This window comes from Lithobates pipiens, unplaced genomic scaffold (assembly GCF_037356315.1).
Source record: "Lithobates pipiens isolate NorthernLeopardFrog02 unplaced genomic scaffold, aLitPip1_a1.2 Scaffold_35, whole genome shotgun sequence".
NCBI classification, from domain to species: Eukaryota; Metazoa; Chordata; class Amphibia; order Anura; family Ranidae; genus Lithobates; species Lithobates pipiens.
The window spans coordinates 72,501-95,256 of record NW_027507811.1 but is presented as its reverse complement, the minus strand read 5'-3'; the positions used below and the strand labels follow the sequence as shown (position 1 = coordinate 95,256).

General features: G+C 44.0%; 1 protein-coding gene across 1 annotated transcript in view; it reads right to left on the bottom strand.

Annotated features, from left to right (window-relative positions):
- Positions 1 to 128: 128 nt before the first annotated feature.
- LOC143955421 (uncharacterized) overlaps positions 129 to 22,756 on the bottom strand; it is a 79,265-nt gene continuing 56,637 nt past the window's right edge. Inside the window, exons 9-15 of the mRNA XM_077465471.1 lie at positions 7,961 to 8,058; positions 7,553 to 7,687; positions 7,341 to 7,464; positions 7,127 to 7,224; positions 6,853 to 7,047; positions 6,651 to 6,756; positions 129 to 1,318 (exon numbers count right to left, since the gene is read on the bottom strand). Of these exons, the coding sequence (XP_077321597.1) occupies positions 237 to 1,318; positions 6,651 to 6,756; positions 6,853 to 7,047; positions 7,127 to 7,224; positions 7,341 to 7,464; positions 7,553 to 7,687; positions 7,961 to 8,058 (1,838 nt within the window). The 3' untranslated portion in view covers positions 129 to 236. The remainder of the gene's footprint in view (positions 1,319 to 6,650; positions 6,757 to 6,852; positions 7,048 to 7,126; positions 7,225 to 7,340; positions 7,465 to 7,552; positions 7,688 to 7,960; positions 8,059 to 22,756) is intronic.

Here is a 22,756-nt window from a genome sequence, read left to right as displayed (position 1 = left end):
GAAGAATTGACCTTTCTAACCCTTGTCCACGCAATATGAAGAGCTTTTTATGTGGAACTCCAGACAACTTTTTTTTGGATGGGTTAGAACCTCTGTTGTAGGTTTATTGCTCTCCATCTCCCCCTGTGGAAGTTATCCCCCCATTTCCTGCCTCATAGACATAGGAAACCCCCCTATACGATGGGAAAACCCATCCTCGTCATTGGAACAGAGGTCCCTCTTTAGAACTTTCCACACTAAGGACAGGAGAGAGGGTGCGGACTTATGTGACTCTTCTGGTGTCTGAGAAGCTTTACTTTATAAGTGAAACCTTTCCCGCACTCTGAACATGAAAAGGGTCTCTCGCCCGTGTGACCCCTGAGGTGTATAACGAGGTCCTCCTTCCTTCGGTAACACTTCCTGCACTCTGAGCAGGAGAACGGTCGCTCGCCCGTGTGAGTTCTCTGGTGTTTACGGAGCCGAGTTTTCAGCACAAAACCTTTCCCGCACTCCAAACATTGGAAAGGACGTTCGCCCGTGTGACTCCTTAAGTGAACAACAAGTTGATGTTTCCGCCTGTACAATTTCCCGCACTCGGGACAGGAGAACGCCTTCTCCCCAGTGTGCACTTTCATGTGTTCAATTAAATTCCCCTGTCGTACGAAACCTTTCCCACACTCTGAGCATGAAAATGGCATCTCGCTGCTGTGGCTTCTCTGGTGGAAGGTAAGTTCTGACTTTGTTCTGAAGGATTTCTGGCATTGGGAGCAGGAGAAGGGCCTCTCACCGGTGTGGCTCCTCTGGTGCACAATAAGGTGGGATTTACTTATTAACAGTTTCCCACACTCTGAGCACGGAAACAGCTTTCTGGTGTGGGCTCCCTGATGTACGGTATGTTCAGATGTATTAACAAAAGGTTTTCCGCACTCTAAGTGAATTTTCTGATGGCTCCAAAGATTGCTTTTCTGATTGAAGCGTTTCCCGCAGTCTGGACAGGAAAACGGCTTCTCTCCGGTGTGGAGTCTCAGGTGTGTGGTGAGGCTCTCTTTCTGCGAAAAGCATTTCCCGCACTCTGTACAAGTCGGCAACTTTTCTCCGGTGTGGATTCTCAGGTGTGACGTGAGCTTATCTTTCCGCAAAAAACGTTTCCCGCACTCTTCACAGGGAAAAGTCTCCCCGGTGTGAATTCTCATGTGTCTTCGCAGATGATCTTTCCGTTTAAAACTTTGACCGCATTCCGAACACAAATAAGACTTTACTGGCCGAGGATCTGTTGTGACTCCATCATCTTCTCCGACATTCTGGAGACCTTCCGAGGAATTCCCAACATCACATCCATCTGTGAGAGAGAAACTTCATCATTACATCGTTCATCTACCTCCTGCTCATCTGTATATTGAGGAATGGAGATGGACCTTTCATATGGTGTCCAGTATCTCCTCCTCATTTGTTGGGAACATGACGTTATATTGAGGAATGGAGATGGACCTTTCATATGGTGTCCAGTATCTCCTCCTCATTTGTTGGGAACATGACGTTATATTGAGGAATGGAGATGGACCTTTCATATGGTGTCCAGTATCTCCTCCTCATTTGTTGGGAACATGACGTTATATTGAGGAATGGAGATGGACCTTTCATATGGTGTCCAGTATCTCCTCCTCATTTGTTGGAAACATGACGTTATATTGAGGAATGGAGATGGACCTTTCATATGGTGTCCAGTATCTCCTCCTCATTTGTTGGGAACATGACGTTATATTGAGGAATGGAGATGGACCTTTCATATGGTGTCCAGTATCTCCTCCTCATTTGTTGGGAACATGACGTTATATTGAGGAATGGAGATGGACCTTTCATATGGTGTCCAGTATCTCCTCCTCATTTGTTGGGAACATGACGTTATATTGATGAATGGAGATGGACCTTTCATATGATGTCCAGTATCTCCTCCTCATTTGTTGGGAACATGACGTTATATTGAGGAATGGAGATGGACCTTTCATATGATGTCCAGTATCTCCTCCTCATTTGTTGGGAACATGACGTTATATTGAGGAATGGAGATGGACCTTTCATATGGTGTCCAGTATCTCCTCCTCATTTGTTGGGAACATGACGTTATATTGAGGAATGGAGATGGACCTTTCATATGGTGTCCAGTATCTCCTCCTCATTTGTTGGGAACATGACGTTATATTGGAGGAATGGAGATGGACCTTTCATATGGTGTCCAGTATCTCCTCCTTATTTGTTGGGAACATGACGTTATATTGAGGAATGGAGATGGACCTTTCATATGATGTCCAGTATCTCCTCCTCATTTGTTGGGAACATGACGTTATATTGGAGGAATGGAGATGGACCTTTCATATGGTGTCCAGTATCTCCTCCTCATTTGTTGGGAACATGACGTTATATTGAGGAATGGAGATGGATCTTTCATATGGTGTCCAGTATCTCCTCCTCATTTGTTGGGAACATGACGTTATATTGGAGGAATGGAGATGGACCTTTCATATGGTGTCCAGTATCTCCTCCTCATTTGTTGGGAACATGACGTTATATTGAGGAATGGAGATGGACCTTTCATATGGTGTCCAGTATCTCCTCCTCATTTGTTGGGAACATGACGTTATATTGGAGGAATGGAGATGGACCTTTCATATGGTGTCCAGTATCTCCTCCTCATTTGTTGGGAACATGACGTTATATTGAGGAATGGAGATGGACCTTTCATATGGTGTCCAGTATCTCCTCCTCATTTGTTGGGAACATGACGTTATATTGAGGAATGGAGATGGACCTTTCATATGGTGTCCAGTATCTCCTCCTCATTTGTTGGGAACATGACGTTATATTGGAGGAATGGAGATGGACCTTTCATATGATGTCCAGTATCTCCTCCTCATTTGCTGGGAACATGACGTTATATTGAGGAATGGAGATGGATCTTTCATATGGTGTCCAGTATCTCCTCCTCATTTGTTGGGAACATGACGTTATATTGAGGAATGGAGATGGACCTTTCATATGGTGTCCAGTATCTCCTCCTCATTTGTTGGGAACATGACGTTATATTGAGGAATGGAGATGGACCTTTCATATGGTGTCCAGTATCTCCTCCTCATTTGTTGGGAACATGACGTTATATTGAGGAATGGAGATGGACCTTTCATATGGTGTCCAGTATCTCCTCCTCATTTGTTGGGAACATGACATTATATTGAGGAATGGAGATGGACCTTTCATATGGTGTCCAGTATCTCCTCCTCATTTGTTGGGAACATGACGTTATATTGAGGAATGGAGATGGATCTTTCATATGGTGTCCAGTATCTCCTCCTCATTTGTTGGGAACATGACGTTATATTGGAGGAATGGAGATGGACCTTTCATATGGTGTCCAGTATCTCCTCCTCATTTGTTGGGAACATGACGTTATATTGAGGAATGGAGATGGACCTTTCATATGGTGTCCAGTATCTCCTCCTCATTTGTTGGGAACATGACGTTATATTGAGGAATGGAGATGGACCTTTCATATGGTGTCCAGTATCTCCTCCTCATTTGTTGGGAACATGACGTTATATTGAGGAATGGAGATGGACCTTTCATATGGTGTCCAGTATCTCCTCCTCATTTGTTGGGAACATGACGTTATATTGGAGGAATGGAGATGGACCTTTCATATGATGTCCAGTATCTCCTCCTCATTTGTTGGGAACATGACGTTATATTGAGGAATGGAGATGGATCTTTCATATGGTGTCCAGTATCTCCTCCTCATTTGTTGGGAACATGACGTTATATTGAGGAATGGAGATGGACCTTTCATATGATGTCCAGTATCTCCTCCTCATTTGTTGGGAACATGACGTTATATTGAGGAATGGAGATGGACCTTTCATATGGTGTCCAGTATCTCCTCCTCATTTGTTGGGAACATGACGTTATATTGGAGGAATGGAGATGGACCTTTCATATGGTGTCCAGTATCTCCTCCTCATTTGTTGGGAACATGACGTTATATTGAGGAATGGAGATGGACCTTTCATATGGTGTCCAGTATCTCCTCCTCATTTGTTGGGAACATGACGTTATATTGGAGGAATGGAGATGGACCTTTCATATGGTGTCCAGTATCTCCTCCTCATTTGTTGGGAACATGACGTTATATTGGGGAATGGAGATGGACCTTTCATATGGTGTCCAGTATCTCCTCCTCATTTGTTGGGAACATGACGTTATATTGAGGAATGGAGATGGACCTTTCATATGGTGTCCAGTATCTCCTCCTCATTTGTTGGGAACATGACGTTATATTGGAGGAATGGAGATGGACCTTCCATATGGTGTCCAGTATCTCCTCCTCATTTGTTGGGAACATGACGTTATATTGAGGAATGGAGATGGACCTTTCATATGGTGTCCAGTATCTCCTCCTCATTTGTTGGGAACATGACGTTACATTGGGGAATGGAGATGGACCTTTCATATGGTGTCCAGTATCTCCTCCTCATTTGTTGGGAACATGACATTATATTGAGGAATGGAGATGGACCTTTCATATGGTGTCCAGTATCTCCTCCTCATTTGTTGGGAACATGATGTTATATTGAGGAATGGAGATGGACCTTTCATATGGAGTCCAGTATCTCCTCCTCATTTGTTGGGAACATGACATTATATTGAGGAATGGAGATGGACCTTTCATATGGTGTCCAGTATCTCCTCCTCATTTGTTGGGAACATGACGTTATATTGAGGAATGGAGATGGACCTTTCATATGGTGTCCAGTATCTCCTCCTCATTTGTAGGGAACATGACGTTATATTGAGGAATGGAGATGGACCTTTCATATGATGTCCAGTATCTCCTCCTCATTTGTTGGGAACATGACGTTATATTGAGGAATGGAGATGGACCTTTCATATGGTGTCCAGTATCTCCTCCTCATTTGTTGGGAACATGACGTTATATTGAGGAATGGAGATGGATCTTTCATATGATGTCCAGTATCTCCTCCTCATTTGTTGGGAACATGACGTTATATTGAGGAATGGAGATGGACCTTTCATATGGTGTCCAGTATCTCCTCCTCATTTGTTGGGAACATGACGTTATATTGGAGGAATGGAGATGGACCTTTCATATGGTGTCCAGTATCTCCTCCTCATTTGTTGGGAACATGACGTTATATTGAGGAATGGAGATGGACCTTTCATATGGTGTCCAGTATCTCCTCCTCATTTGTTGGGAACATGACGTTATATTGAGGAATGGAGATGGACCTTTCATATAGTGTCCAGTATCTCCTCCTCATTTGTTGGGAACATGACGTTATATTGAGGAATGGAGATGGACCTTTCATATGGTGTCCAGTATCTCCTCCTCATTTGTTGGGAACATGACGTTATATTGAGGAATGGAGATGGACCTTTCATATGGTGTCCAGTATCTCCTCCTCATTTGTTGGGAACATGACGTTATATTGAGGAATGGAGATGGACCTTTCATATGATGTCCAGTATCTCCTCCTCATTTGTTGGGAACATGATGTTATATTGAGGAATGGAGATGGACCTTTCATATGGAGTCCAGTATCTCCTCCTCATTTGTTGGGAACATGACATTATATTGAGGAATGGAGATGGACCTTTCATATGGTGTCCAGTATCTCCTCCTCATTTGTTGGGAACATGACGTTATATTGAGGAATGGAGATGGACCTTTCATATGGTGTCCAGTATCTCCTCCTCATTTGTTAGGAACATGACGTTATATTGAGGAATGGAGATGGACCTTTCATATGGTGTCCAGTATCTCCTCCTCATTTGTTGGGAACATGACGTTATATTGAGGAATGGAGATGGACCTTTCATATGGTGTCCAGTATCTCCTCCTCATTTGTTGGGAACATGACGTTATATTGAGGAATGGAGATGGACCTTTCATATGGTGTCCAGTATCTCCTCATTTGTTGGGAACATGACGTTATATTGAGGAATGGAGATGGACCTTTCATATGGTGTCCAGTATCTCCTCCTCATTTGTTGGGAACATGACGTTATATTGGAGGAATGGAGATGGACCTTTCATATGGTGTCCAGTATCTCCTCCTCATTTGTTGGGAACATGACGTTATATTGAGGAATGGAGATGGACCTTTCATATGGTGTCCAGTATCTCCTCCTCATTTGTTGGGAACATGACGTTATATTGAGGAATGGAGATGGACCTTTCATATGGTGTCCAGTATCTCCTCCTCATTTGTTGGGAACATGACGTTATATTGAGGAATGGAGATGGACCTTTCATATGGTGTCCAGTATCTCCTCCTCATTTGTTGGGAACATGACGTTATATTGAGGAATGGAGATGGACCTTTCATATGGTGTCCAGTATCTCCTCCTCATTTGTTGGGAACATGACGTTATATTGAGGAATGGAGATGGACCTTTCATATGGTGTCCAGTATCTCCTCCTCATTTGTTGGGAACATGACGTTATATTGAGGAATGGAGATGGACCTTTCATATGGTGTCCAGTATCTCCTCCTCATTTGTTGGGAACATGACGTTATATTGGGGGAATGGAGGAGGACCTTTCATATGGTGTCCAGTATCTCCTCCTCTCACTGTTTAATGTAAGAAGATGTGTCTCTTACCTGTGGTAATCTCTGAAAGTTCCTCCTCTTTATAAGTCTGGTGGCTCAGTGAAGACCTCTGACTTATTTTGCCGTTTTCTTCTGTTTTAGAAAAGGGTTCTTCGTTCTAAATAATGCACAACACAAAAATGGAAATAAAAAAAAATAGTACAATCTAACTTCAAATTTCTTTGATGGTTTGAGATTTGTTAGGTCATTCTACCTCATAATACCGATCTTCCTGTGTGGAATCCCGGGAATACAGAGGACGGGGACATCTCTCTGGTGGGTTCCTGGTATTTGGTGGCTCCATCATATCCTTGTGTCCTTCTGAAAACTTCTCCATCACTCCATACTCCTCATCCTCCTCTTTATACTCTTCTTTAACATCAATATTATCATCCCCGAGGTTTCCACTCTGAATATATAATAAAACATTCATTGTAACAATCATGCTGTGTATAAATCAGAACTACCAATAATTATCAATCATCTACCTGATGATGGTGGGGGATGGTGTGACCTTCCTGTGTGGAATCCCGGGAATACAGAGGACGGGGACATCTCTCTGGTGGGTTCCCATTACTGGATCCATCTGTAGGAAACACACACACTGACTGAATACATTGTTTCTATGTGTTTATCAGATGATGGGGGATCTAGGTGGAGCCTCCGTACTGCTCTCTCCTTTACAATAAAGTCTCCTCTTACCCGGTGATGTGAGGGGCGGCTGATTGTCCATCATGACGTCCTTGTAGAGATCCTTGTGTCCTTCTAAATACTCCCACTCCTCCATGGAGAAATAGACAGTGACATCCTGACACCTTATAGGAACCTGACACACACAATGATACAGTCACCATCCAGACACATCCCTTGTCTGTTACTGGATAATGTCCCACAATTCCCAGAATCCTCCTCACCTCTCCTGTCAGCAGCTCCATCATCTTCTTGGTGACTTCTAGAATCTTCTCCATGTTGTGTCTCTCGGGTTTTAGGGAGTCACATGGAGGCACTGTGATGGTCATATGATCACCGGACTTCACAAGAGGAAATCTCTGTATTGAGGAACCAATAGGAACATCATGTTAGAATCCCAGAATCCTCCTCACCTCTCTGGTCAGGTCTGTGTTTTATTAATAGAGATAAGAGTGATGTCATGTGACCTCCCAGAATCCTCCTCACCTCTCCGGTCAGGTCTGTGTTTTATTAATAGAGATAAGAGAGATGTCATGTGACCTCCCAGAATCCTCCTCACCTCTCCGGTCAGGTCTGTGTTTTATTAATAGAGATGAGAGTGATGTCATGTGACCTCCCAGAATCCTCCTCACCTCTCCGGTCAGCAGGTAGATGATCTCCAGGGTGAGGTTTAGTATCTTCTCGGTCATGTGACTCCGGTCCTCCTCCATCCTCATAGTTCTGGCCGGTTATGTGGTCTATACTGGACACTTCTTTCTGTAGACGGATAGTAAACTGAGAGATATCCTAACAGAACAATAATAAATAACGTATTGATGTCACTCTGGTAATGTTTCCGTTAAGCTTCTCAATGCCTGCACCGTGTATATATAAGTCTGGAGGAATCCGTCCTCCACCAGAGAGGTCTCCTTCTTATGTCACTGACCAAGTACTCTCCGAAATTCACCTACGACTCTTTCAATTATTAATATTTTATATTATTATATGTGTGTATCATCATCTGCTGGAGATAAAAGACGTCACAGTGACTATGGAGGAAGAGGACGGACATGACGGGGGGTTACTGGGTGTAAATAGAAGATAAGATCTTATTACCTCCTCTACTGCTAATTCCAGCGATGTTTTCGCTCAACTTCCTCCCGACTCACCTCTCACCCGGAACTTCCTATTTATAACCTGACATCATTTCCTGTGTTACTGACATCACTTCCTGTCTTCCATAGAGACTTCCTGTCTGGGAAGAAGTGAGATCACCACCTGGTGGAGCTCAGAGGAACAGCAGTCATCATACGCTTCTTTTTGTTTGGCCTCATGGCCCATTAGGTTTGTGGTTTTTTTTTGTTTTGTTTTTTTATTCTTTAAAAAAAACAAATTACATGTCAGTTAAAGCCAAAAACAACAAATAAAAAAAGATTTGAACGAAGCCTATTTTATATGCCCCTTTTCATTACAATGATATGTACCATTTGCAACAATCTTAATTGTTATGTTCTCTTTTGATAAAAATAAATAAATAAACAAATAAATGTGAAACATATTGAGAACTTTGGTCTGTAAAGTTTTTTTTGTTTTTTTAAACCTTCGTGCCTTTTTAGTATAGAAAATGGACGTTTTGCAATTCGACAGATTCAGCTGCTATTTACTTGGGGTGGGGTTTGGGGGTTCAGCATCTAAATTCTTTGAAGTTGTGAAACCCTCCCTGCACCGCACCCAGGACTCACCCCAATCAGAGCTGGCGTCAGGATTAGGCTGATTTGGCAGCTGCCTTTGGGCACCAGGATGAGGGGGGTGGTGGAGGTGAAGGGTGTGTGGACTTGCCCCCTCATTGCAGACGCTGTTCGGGGGAAGGTTGGTTGGGATTGTTGGAGCAGCATTGTATCCTTCACTGCATGGGTGGAGTGTGTGCTGTGCAGGGGTGGGGCATTGCATTGTGGGGAGGGGGTGGGCTGGTCAGGGGGTGTGTCTTCACCTTCGTAGACAGGGATCCTTGCATCAGCACCGGTCCCTATCAAAGAATGGTCCTCCCGGTTCCTTTGATTTTCAGAGAGGGGACCGCCCCTGGAGCACATTATGACCGGCCCACCAGAAACCAGCCGAAATCTGACTGGCCTATTACCGGCTACCACATGTGGGCGTTACCTATGCAGATACAGCCCACCTAGGAACGCCCACTCCTCCAGACTGACACCCACCCAATCAATCCAATTTTATAATTTGCATAACTCCTCCCACTGCTTACATCAGGACTGAGGGCTCTAGAGAGGAGTACTGATGACGGAGGGGGGGGGGGGGGGCTGTGATGTTTTCAAGAAGTCAAGTACAGCCCCCCTACTGGCCTCTCCCACCAGCCGTGATCTGTCTGCAGTGAATAGAGAAGCATAGAGACCCAGTGATGATATCAGTGATGACATCTGATCGTTCCGGAAAGTTATGTACAGCCCCCCTGCTGGCCCCTCCCACCAGCCGTGATCTGTCTGCAGTGAATAGAGAAGCATAGAGACCCAGTGATGATATCAGTGATGACATCTGATCGTTCCGGAAAGCTATGTACAGCCCCCTGCTGGCCCCTCCCACCAGCCGCAGTGAATAGAGAAGCACAGAGACCCAGTGATAATATCAGTGATGGTAGTTCCGGGAAAGCTATGTACAGCCCCCTGCTAGCTCCTCCCACCAGCCGTGATCTGCCTGTGTTGCACGGAGGAGCACAGAGACCTGGTGATGACATCACTTGGAGTTTAAAACAAGGCCCCTCCCACCAGCCGTGATCTGTCTGCGTTGCATAGAGAATCATGGAGACACGGTCATTTGTAAACATCATTAGCATTTTGTTGAGGGGGGAGGGGATGGTGCAATTAAAGGCAAAAATCTAAGCAAATTTAAATTTAGCCATCACAAATCTTCACCAAACTGGAAAAATTCTCTTATTTGGGATTCTTAGGCTGAATTTGTTGCACAAGAAGGTCCCGCCCCATTTTCAGCATGTTAAGGGGCATTGGAATCCCATCAATATGCAAGACAACACCCCGCCCCCCCCAATGAAGTAAATGGGGGTCCATGGGAGGTCCGTGGGAGAACCAGTCCATCCCACCCTTGAAAACCAGCTTGATTATCAGCCCAACCCCCATCCAAAGCATTTCACCAAAAAAGCTAAATTTTCACTGAAATCTCCCAATTTTTGGAGACATTTTAGGAAAATTTGAACTCTCAGGTTTGCACATTACTGGTTCTATTTTTTTATTGGGAAATCGAATGAGCCGGACAAAATTTCCCGAATTTTTTATTTTTTTTGGAAATCGATGGAAAATCTGACGGAAGACGTTTTACAGTGGTGTGAAAAAGTGTTTGCCCCCTTCCTCATTTCCTGTTCCTTTGCATGTTTGTCACACTTAAGTGTTTCGGAACATCAAACCAATTTAAACAATAGTCAAGGACAACACAAGTAAACACAAAATGCAATTTGTAAATGAAGGTGTTTATTATTAAAGGTGAAAAAAAAATCCAAACCATCATGGCCCTGTGTGAAAAAGTGATTGCCCCCCTTGTTAAAACATACTATAACTGTGGTTGTCCACACCTGAGTTCAATTTCTCTAGCCACACCCAGGCCTGATTATTGCCACACCTGTTCACAATCAAGGCATCACTTAAATAGGAGCTGCTTGACACAGTAAGGTCCACCAGAAGATCCTTAAAAGCTACACATCATGCCGAGACCCAAAGAAATTCAGGAACAATTGAGAAAGAAAGTAATTGAGATCTATCAGTCTGGAAAGGGTTATAAAGCCATTTCCAAAGCTTTGGGAATCCAGCGAACCACAGTGAGAGCCATTATCCACAAATAGCGAAGACATGGAACAGTGGTGAACCTTCCCAGGAGTGGCCGGCCGCCCAAAATGACCCCAAGAGCGCAGCGACGACTCATCCAAGAGGTCACAAAAGACCCCACAACAACGTCCAAGGAACTGCAGGCCTCACTTGCCTCAGTTAAGGTCAGCGTTCATGCCTCCACCATCAGGAAAAGACTGGGCAAAAATGGCCTGCATGGCAGAGTTCCAAGGAGAAAACCACTGCTGAGCAAAAAGAACATCAAAGCTCGTCTCAATTTCTCCACAACACATCTTGATGATCCCCAAGACTTTTGGGACAACATTCTGTGGACCGATGAGACAAAAGTGGAACTCTTTGGAAGGTGTGTGTCCAAGTATATCTGGTGTAGAAGGAACACTGCATTTCATAAAAAGAACATTATACCAACAGTAAAATATGGTGGTGGTAGTGTGATGGTCTGGGGCTGTTTTGCTGCTTCAGGACCTGGAAGACTTGCCGTGATAAAAGGAACTATGAATTCTGCTGTCTACCAAGAGATCCTGAAGGAGAATGTCCGACCATCTGTTCGTGTACTCAAGCTGAAACGAACTTGGGTTCTGCAGCAGGACAATGATCCTAAACACACCAGCAAGTCCACCACCGAATGGCTGAAGAAAAACAAAATGAAGACTTTGGAGTGGCCTAGCCAAAGTCCTGACCTGAATCCTATTGAGATGTTGTGGTATGACCTTAAAAAGGCCGTTCATGCTCGAAAACCCTCTAATGTAACTGAATTAGGACAATTCTGCAAAGATGAGTGGGCCAAAATTCCTCCAGGATGCTGTAAAAGCCTCATTGCACGTTATCGCAAACGCTTGGTTGCAGTTGTTGCTGCTAAGGGTGGCCCAACCAGTTATTAGGTTTAGGGGGCAATCACTTTTTCACACAGGGCCATGATGGTTTGGATTTTTTTTCACCTTTAATAATAAACACCTTCATTTACAAATTGCATTTTGTGTTTACTTGTGTTGTCCCTGACTATTGTTTAAATTGGTTTGATGTTCCGAAACACTTAAGTGTGACAAACATGCAAAGGAACAGGAAATGAGGAAGGGGGCAAACACTTTTTCACACCACTGTATTTTGGATTATAGTGTCTGTATTTGTGGGGTTCACATCCAATAAGACTGAAGACCGAAGAAATCCATGCCGCCCACCCGTGTTCCTTTTGGGGGGGGTGAGTTAATAATGGCTTCTATTCTCCTGTCCTATTTTCCCCCCAATCTCCCCGGAATTAGGACGGAGATCGGCACTTACCTGGCAGTGATGGACAATAATGTGAAGGACTCACGAAGGTTGAGCTTTTCTGAGATATACCGATGATAACTGATGTCAGAGATGGTTTTCTGGTCCTACAAGCTGACTGATAAAAATGAGGCTATGTGCCAAGAATCTAGAACTCAATTATAAGGCTGACCAGAGATTAGAATAGGACACCCCCTTCCCTGCTGACATTTTCTTCATAGTTTCATCTTTTCATTTTGCAAAGGTGGTCAAAAGGTTGGTAGGATTGCGAAATAAATGAGATAAGTTCTTCACCATTGGAAGCGGTCCAAAGCACGGAACCCATTGAAGAAGAACCTTTCATCTCAATCCTTCAACCAACGTTGACTTGGACATCACTTGGCCATCTCAAGAAAATTTCTCTATCTGTCGATCTTCATTCAGATATTTGAGCAAATGAAAGTTACCTCTGTATTGGACCAATTGTTGGATGGAAATGAATTGAAGAAGAACCTTTAAGCTTGGGCCTTCAACCAATGTTGACTTGGACATCACTTGGCCATTTCTAGAAAATCTCTCTACCTGCAGATCTTCATTCAGATATTTGACCAAATGAAAGTCATCTCTGTATTGGACCAATTGTTGGATGGAAATGCATTGAAGAAGAACATTTCATCTTGGTCCTCCAACCAGTGCTGGCTTGGACATCATTTGGCTGTCTCTAGAAAATTCCTCCACCTGCAGACCTTCATTCAGATATTCAAGCAAATGAAAGTCCCATCTCTATTGGACCAATTGTTGGATGGAAGTGGATTGAGGAAGAACTTTTCATCTTGGTCCTCCAACTTGGTTTGGACTTGGCAAATTAAAGTTAAATCTGTATTGGACCAATCGTTGCATGGAAACAGACTGAAAAAGAACCTTTCATCGTGATCTTCCAACCAACATTGACTTGGACATCACTTGGCCATCTCAAGAAAATTTCTCTATCTGTCGATCTTCATTCAGATATTTGACCAAATGAAAGTTACCTCTGCACTGGGCTGATTGTTGGATGGAAATGGGTTGAAGAAGAATTTTCATCTTGGTCTTCCATCCAGCATTGACTTGGACATCACTTGGTCATCTCCGGAAAATTTCTCCACTTGTAGAGCTTTAGTCAGATTTTCGAACAAATGAAAGTTACCTCTGTAATGCACCAATTGTTGCATGGAAATGGTTTGAAGAAGAACTTTTCATCTCAGTGAGCCAACCAGCATTGACTTGGACATCACTTGGCCATCTCTAGAAAATCTATCTACCTACAGATCAGCAATCAGTTATTTGAGCAATTTAAAGTTACCTCTGTATCGGAACAATTGTTGGATGGGAATGGGTTGAAGAAGAACCTTTCATCTCAGTCCTCCAACCAGCATTGACTTGGACATTACTTGGCCATCTCTAGAAAATCTATCTACCTGAAAACCGTCATTCGGTTATTTGAGCAAATAAAAGTTACCTCTGTATTTAATCAATTGTTGCACGGAAACAGAATGAAAAAAAACCTTTCATCTTAGTCCTCTAACCAGCGTTGGCTTGGACATCACTTGGCCATCTCAAAAAAATCTCTCTACCTGCAGATCTTCATTCAGATATTTGACCAAATGAAAGTCATCTCTGTATTGGACCAATTGTTGGATGGAAATGCATTGAAGAAGAACATTTCATCTTGGTCCTCCAACCAGTGTTGGCTTGGACATCATTTGGCTGTCTCTAGAAAATTCCTCCACCTGCAGACCTTCATTCAGATATTCAAGCAAATGAAAGTCACATCTCTATTGGACCAATTGTTGGATGGAAGTGGATTGAAGAAGAACTTTTCATCTTGGTCCTCCAACTTGGTTTGGACTTGGCAAATTAAAGTTACATCTGTATTGGACCAATCGTTGCATGGAAACAGACTGAAAAAGAACCTTTCATCGTGATCCTCCAACCAACATTAACTTGGACATCACTTGGCCATCTCAAGAAAATGTCTCTATCTGTCGATCTTCATTCAGATATTTGACCAAATTAAAGTTACCTCTGTAGTGGACCGATTGTTGGATGGAAATGAATTGAAGAAGAACCTTTCAGCTTGGGCCTTCAACCAGCATTGACTTGGACATCACTTGGCCACAACTGGAAAATGTCTTTGCTTGCAGATCTTCATTCAGATATTTGACCAAATAAAAGCTGCATCTGCACTGGGCTGATTGTTGGATGGAAATTGTTTGAAGAAGAATTTTCATCTTGGTCTTCCATCCAGCATTGACTTGGACATCACTTGGTCATCTCCAGAAAATGTCTCTACTTGCAGAGCTTTAGTCAGATTTTCGAACAAATGAAAGTTACCTCTGTAATGGACCAATTGTTGCATGGAAATGGTTTGAAGAAGAACTTTTCATCTCAGTGAGCCAACCAGCATTGACTTGGACATCACTTGGCCATCTCTAGAAAATCTATCTACCTACAGATCATCAATCAGTTATTTGAGCAATTTAAAGTTACCTCTGTATCGGAACAATTGTTGGATGGGAATAGGTTGAAGAAGAACCTTTCATCTCAGTCCTCCAACCAGCATTGACTTGGACATCACTTGGCCATCTCTAGAAAATTGGTCTACCTGTAGATTGTCATTCAATTATTTGATCAAATTAAAGTTACGTCTGGATAGAAATGGATTGAAGAAGAATCTTTCATCTCAGTCTTCTATTCAGCAACATTAACTTGGACATCACTTGGCCATCTCTAGAAAATATCTCTACCTGAAAACCGTCATTCAGTTATTTGAGCAAATGAAAGTTACCTCTGTATTTGATCAATTGTTGCACGGAAACAGACTGAAAAAAACCTTTCATCTTAGTCCTCTAACCAGCGTTGGCTTGGACATCACTTGGCCATCTCAAGAAAATCTCTCGACCTGCAGATCTTGATTCAGATATTTGACCAAATGAAAGTAATCTCTGTATTGGACCAATTGTTGGATGGAAGTGAATTGAAGAAGAACTTTTCATCTTGGTCCTCCAACTTGGTTTGGACTTGGCAAATTAAAGTTACATCTGTATTGGACCAATCGTTGCATGGAAACAGACTGAAAAAGAACCTTTCATCGTGATCCTCCAACCAGCATTGACTTGGATATCACTTGGCTATCTCTAGAAAATGTCTGTACCTGCTGATCTTCATTCAGATATTTGAGCAAATGAAAGTTACCTCTGTATTTGATCAATTGTTGCACGGAAACAGACTGAAAAAAAAAACCTTTCATCTTAGTCCTCTAACCAGCGTTGGCTTGGACATCACTTGGCCATCTCAAGAAAATCTCTCTACCTGCAGATCTTCATTCAGATATTCAAGCAAACGAAAGTCATCTCTGTATTGGACCAATTGTTGGATGGAAATGCATTGAAGAAGAACATTTCATCCAGTGTTGGCTTGGACATCATTTGGCTGTCTCTAGAAAATTCCTCCACCTGCAGACCTTCATTCAGATATTCAAGCAAATGAAAGTCACATCTCTATTGGACCAATTGTTGGATGGAAGTGGATTGAAGAAGAACTTTTCATCTTGGTCCTCCAACTTGGTTTGGACTTGGCAAATTAAAGTTACATCTATATTGGACCAATCGTTGCATGGAAACAGACTGAAAAAGAACCTTTCATCGTGATCCTCCAACCAACATTGACTTGGATATCACTTGGCCATCTCAAGAAAATTTCTCTATCTGTCGATCTTGATTCAGATATTTGACCAAATGAAAGTTACCTCTGCACTGGGCTGATTGTTGGATGGAAATGGGTTGAAGAAGAATTTTCATCTTGGTCTTCCATTCAGCATTGACTTGGACATCACTTGGCCATCTCTAGAAAATCTATCTACCTACAGATCAGCAATCAGTTATTTGAGCAATTTAAAGTTACCTCTGTATCGGAACAATTGTTGGATGGGAATGGGTTGAAGAAGAACCTTTCATCTCAGTCCTCCAACCAGCATTGACTTGGACATCACTTGGCCATCTCAAAAAAATCTCTCTACCTGCAGATCTTCATTCAGATATTTGACCAAATTAAAGTCATCTCTGTATTGGACCAATTGTTAGATGGAAATGGATTGATGAAGAGCATTTCATCTTGGTCCTCCAACCAGTGTTGGCTTGGACATCATTTGGCTGTCTCTAGAAAATTCCTCCACCTGCAGACCTTCATTCAGATATTCAAGCAAATGAAAGTCGCATCTCTATTGGTCCAATTGTTGGATGGAAGTGGACTGAAGAAGAACTTTTCATCTTGGTCCTCCAACTTGGTTTGGACTTGGCAAATTAAAGTTACATCTGTATTGGACCAATCGTTGCATGGAAACAGACTGAAAAAGAACCTTTCATCGTGATCCTCCAACCAACATTGACTTGGATATCACTTGGCTATCTCTAGAAAATTTCTCTACCTGCTGATCTTCATTCAGATATTTGACCAAATGAAAGTTGCATCTGTATTGGACCGATTGTTGGAAGGAAATGGATCTCGATTTGCCATTAGTGTTTTGGATGTCTATAGTACCCACCAAACAATTCAAACCATCTGTTAGCCATAACTTTTGGATGGACTCTTATAAAGGATTACCATTCTTCATCAAAGCAGGAGGCACTAAGCTACTGAGATGGATTAGGAGATGAACACTAGTCAGTAAACCCCAGTGTGAGGACAGTTTTGGGAACCTCATCCACAGGGGTCTCTATGCTGCTCACCACTTGAGTTTTACAGACCAGGAAAACATCTGGTGCTTTGGTAACAATACCTACAAATTCTGACCTGCCCTGGACATGGGTAGTGCCAAAGTCCATGTAGTAGCAGAAGGAGATCTCAGCACTTGTCTTGCTCAGTCTTTTTTAATTGGGCCCCAAACATTCCTTGATGTCCCACAATGTCCACTCTTGGTTGTGTTCTATGAAATTACCGGTCACCCCTCAAGGTTCTTCTAAGCAGGTCAATAAAGCCACCCCTCCTTTCTCGCGTCTGGTATATCTCTCTTATTTACCTGCCTGCAACATGAATGTACAAAACATGAATCTGCATGGAGAATGAAAGGAAAAAACCTGCATGGTCACCAGAATTGTGCAAATTGAGGTTAGAACAGCATTGCGCAGCTGAAATACATCTACATCTACCTGCTGGAGGATTCGTACATCTGTTCAGCCAAATCTATGATCCAATCAGGTCCATGACCACCGCTGTAGTAGGAAAACACCCACAGCTTGTAGACTGGACAGTAAAAGAGCAGCAGTACACCAGTAAAGACATCCCTCTGCTCACTCCTGTCAGCACATGTGCATTTCCTGAAGGTAGATGAAGGCACCCGTTGGTGCTCAATAGATTACAAAACTACCCAGGATTTAGCACTGTTGCTGGTGAAGAGGACTAAGCAGCAAACCACCAGATTATTATAGTTATTAATGTATGTATTGTACTTACATCAAACAACAAACGCTCTAATTATAGTCTGATGGATGCAATTAGATTGCTCAGAATTCTCTGAGGGGTTAATATCATTCATTACAACATACGAGTCACCTAACAATGGCCTAATAGCCGCCTCAGGACCTGGCAGACGCCCAATCAGATATTACGTCAATATAAACTGTCAGGGTATCACATGGACCTTTTTTAGAACTAGAATTGGTTTCCATATCTGGGATTTCTCACCCTGAGAGTCACCATAAAACCCTCCAGATATGGTAGTCAGGAGACCACACAAAGGAACATTCCGAAGGACGTGTCGAATATTGGAACGGTTTTCGTTGTTTTCTTGCACTGATTGTCTGCCTTGCTCTATATGTTCTCAGCTCTAATGATCAGGACTCTCCTGGGCTAAGCATATCTAAAATGTTTGAAGGTTTTCATTAAACCCCTCACAAGAGCGATGTGTGGGGGGGTATTCTTGGGCTCCTTCTGAAATGCTCCATTGTGTGAATAGGAAATAGAATGGACATGTACTACGTGGCCAAAATCATGTGGTCAACTGACTATCACACCTTCCTATATGGCCAGATGTATATAGAAACCCCTCCAGATGATGGAGGTCAGGTGTCTCCTGTGAAGGGTTCTGGTAAATCTTCATCATACAAAGACATGGAAGACGACTGTGCTCCTCCAGCCTTGTGGTGGGGTAACAGTTAGGATAATTTTCTGTTCCAGCATGACTGTGCCCACCCCCCCATGTACAAAACATGACCGTGCCCCTCCTGTGTACAAGGCCAGCTCCATTAAGACATGGTTTGACCAGTGTGGTGTGGAGGAACTCAAGTGTCCTGTACAGAGCCCTGACCTCATCCCTACTGATCACCTTTGGGTTGGATCGGAGTGTTGACTGCAAGCCAGTTCTTTTTTTGGTGCCCAACGTGAGGCATAACATGTCCAAGTCTTCTCATCCAACCTCAGTACCCAACCTCACAAATAGGCACAAATTCCCATGACGCCCCCCCACAGAGCCCTGACCTCATCCCTACTGATCACATTTGGGTTGGATCGAAGTGTTGACTGCAAACTTTTTGGTGCCCAACGTGAGGCCCAACATGTCCAAATCTTCTCATGCAACCTCAGTACCCAACCTCACAAATAGGCACAAATTCCCACCGACACCCTCCCACAGAGCCCTGACCTCAACCCTACTGATGACATTTGGGTTGGATCGAAGTGTTGACTGCAAGCCAGTTCTTTTTTTGGTGCCCAACGTGAGGCCCAACTTGTCCAAATCTTCTCATCCAACCTCAGTACCCAACCTCACAAATAGGCACAAATTCCCACCGACACCCTCCCACAGAGCCCTGACCTCAACCCTACTGATGACATTTGGGTTGGATCGAAGTGTTGACTGCAAGCCAGTTCTTTTTTTGGTGCCCAACGTGAGGCCCAACTTGTCCAAATCTTCTCATCCAACCTCAGTACCCAACCTCACAAATAGGCACAAATTCCCACCGACACCCTCCCACAGAGCCCTGACCTCAACCCTACTGAACACCTTTTGAAATAAATTGGAATTCTAATTGCCAGACAATTTTTGTGCCAAAAGTGTCCTGTACAGAGCCCCGACCTCATCCCTACTGAACACCTTTGTGATGAATTGGAATGTTGACTACAAACCAGGTCTTTTTTTTAGTGCCTAACGTGAGGCCCAACGTGTGAGCTAGGTCTTCTCATCCAGCATCAGTACCTGATCTCACAAACGTTCCTTTGTCTGATTGGACACAAATTCCCATAGATACACTCCAAAATGTTGTGGGAAGCCTTCCCAAGAAGAGTAGGGTCAGCTCCATAAAGACATGGTTTGACCAGCTTGGTGGGAAGGAACTCCAGTGTCCTGTACTGAGCCCTGGCCTCATCCCTACTGAGCCCTGGCCTCATCCCTACTGAGCCCTGGCCTCATCCCTACTGAGCCCTGGCCTTATCCCTACTGAACACCTTTGTGATGAATTGGAATGTTGACTACAAACCAGATCTTTTTTTTTTTTGGTGCCTAGCAAGAGGCCCAACATGTGAGCCAGGTCTTCTCATCCAACCTCGGTACCTGACCTCACAAATGGGCACAAATTCCCACAGACACCCTCCAAAATTGTGTGGAAAGTCTTCCCAGAAGAGTAGAAGCTGGGAGAAAGGGGGGAACCTAATATTATTACCCATGGGAGAGGCAGCTACATATAATGGTGGCCATGGGGGAGGAAGCTCAGTATTAATGGCCATAAGGGTTGGGAACATCTCCATGTTAATAGCTAAGGGGAAAACAACTCCATATTTAAGGCCATGGGGCAGGGGCCAACTCCATATTAATGGTCATAAGGGTTGGGAGTAACTTGACATTAATGACCAAAGGGGAGGCAACTCCATTATACCTAGATGGGCATCATGATAATATTGATTATCACACTGAATGCCATGATTGATATGGATTATCTTAGTGGACGCCATGGTTGATGTGTATTACCTCACAGGACGCCATGATTGACGTGAGTATCTTACTGGATGCCATGATTTACATGGATTACCTTGAAGGACACCATGGTTGATGTTGATCACCCTGCTGGATGCCTTTATTGGCATGGACTAAATCACCGGATTCCATGATTGATGTGGATTACCTTGCAGGACGCCATGATTGACGGGGATTACCCTGTTGGAAGCCTTGATTGGCATGGAGCACCTCACTGGACACCATGATTGACGTGGATTACCTTGCAGGACACCATGATTGACGTGGATTACCTTGCTGGACGCCATGATTGACATGGATTACCTTGCAGGACGCCATGATTGACAGGGATTACCCTGTTGGAAGCCTTCATTGGCATGGAGCACCTCAGTGGACACCATGATTGATGTGGATTACCTCGCTGGATGCCATGATTGATGTGGATTACCTTGCAGGAAGCCATGGTTGACGTAGATTACCTTGCAGGACGCCATGGTTGACGCTGATTACCTTGCAGGACACCATAGTTGACGTAGATTACCTTGCAGGACGCCATGGTTGATGTGGATTACCTTGCAGGATGCCATGGTTGACGTGGATTACCTTGCAGGGCGCCATGGTTGACGTAGATTACCTTGCAGGATGCCATGGTTGATGTGGATTACCTTGCAGGATGCCATGGTTGACGTGGATTACCTTGCAGGGCGCCATAGTTGACGTAGATTACCTTGCAGGACGCCATGGTTGATGTGGATTACCTTGCAGGATGCCATGGTTGACGCTGATTACCTTGCAGGACACCATAGTTGACGTAGATTACCTTGCAGGACGCCATGGTTGATGTGGATTACCTTGCAGGATGCCATGGTTGATGTGGATTACCTTGCAGGAAGCCATGGTTGACGTAGATTACCTTGCAGGACGCCATGGTTGACGTGGATTACCTTGCAGGAGACCATAGTTGACGTAGATTACCTTGCAGGATGCCATGGTTGACGTGGATTACCTTGCAGGACGCCATGGTTGACGTAGATTACCTTGCAGGACGCCATGGTTGACGTGGATTACCTTGCAGGAGACCATAGTTGGCGTAGATTACCTTGCAGGACGCCATGGTTGACGTAGATTACCTTGCAGGATGCCATGGTTGATGTGGATTACCTTGCAGGACACCACATTTGACGTAGATTACCTTGCAGAACGCCATGGTTGATGTGGATTACCTTGCAGAACGCCATGGTTGACGTAGCTTACCTTGCAGGATGCCATGGTTGATGTGGATTACCTTGCAGGATGCCATGGTTGACGTGGATTACCTTGCAGGACACCATGGTTGATGTGGATTACCTTGCAGGATGCCATGGTTGATGTGGATTACCTTGCAGAACGCCATGGTTGACGTGGATTACCTTGCAGGACACCATGGTTGACATGGATTACCTTGCAGGATGCCATGATTGACATGGATTACCTTGCAGGACACCATGATTGACATGGATTACCTTGCAGGATGCCATGATTGACATGGATTACCTTGCAGGACACCATGGTTGACGTGGATTACCTTGCAGGACACCATGATTGACGTGGATTACCTTGCAGGATGCCATGGTTGATGTGGATTACCTTGCAGGACACCATGGTTGACGTGGATTACCTTGCAGGACACCATGATTGACGTGGATTACCTTGCAGGATGCCATGGTTGACGTGGATTACCTTGCAGGACACCATGGTTGACGTGGATTACCTTGCAGGACACCATGATTGACGTGGATTACCTTGCAGGACGCCATGGTTGACGTGGATTACCTTGCAGGACACCATGATTGACGTGGATTACCTTGCAGGATGCCATGGTTGACGTGGATTACCTTGCAGGACACCATGGTTGACGTGGATTACCTTGCAGGACACCATGATTGACGTGGATTACCTTGCAGGATGCCATGGTTGACGTGGATTACCTTGCAGGATGCCATGATTGACATGGATTACCTTGCAGGACACCATGATTGACATGGATTACCTTGCTGGACGCCATGATTGACGTGGATTACCTTGCAGGATGCCATGGTTGACGTGGATTACCTTGCAGGAAGCCATGATTGACGTGGATTACCTTGCAGGATGCCATGGTTGACGTGGATTACCTTGCAGGATGCCATGGTTGACGTGGATTACCTTGCAGGATGCCATGATTGACGTGGATTACCTTGCAGGATGCCATGGTTGACGTGGATTACCTTGCAGGATGCCATGGTTGACGTGGATTACCTTGCAGGACACCATGGTTGACGTGGATTACCTTGCAGGACACCATGATTGACGTGGATTACCTTGCAGGATGCCATGGT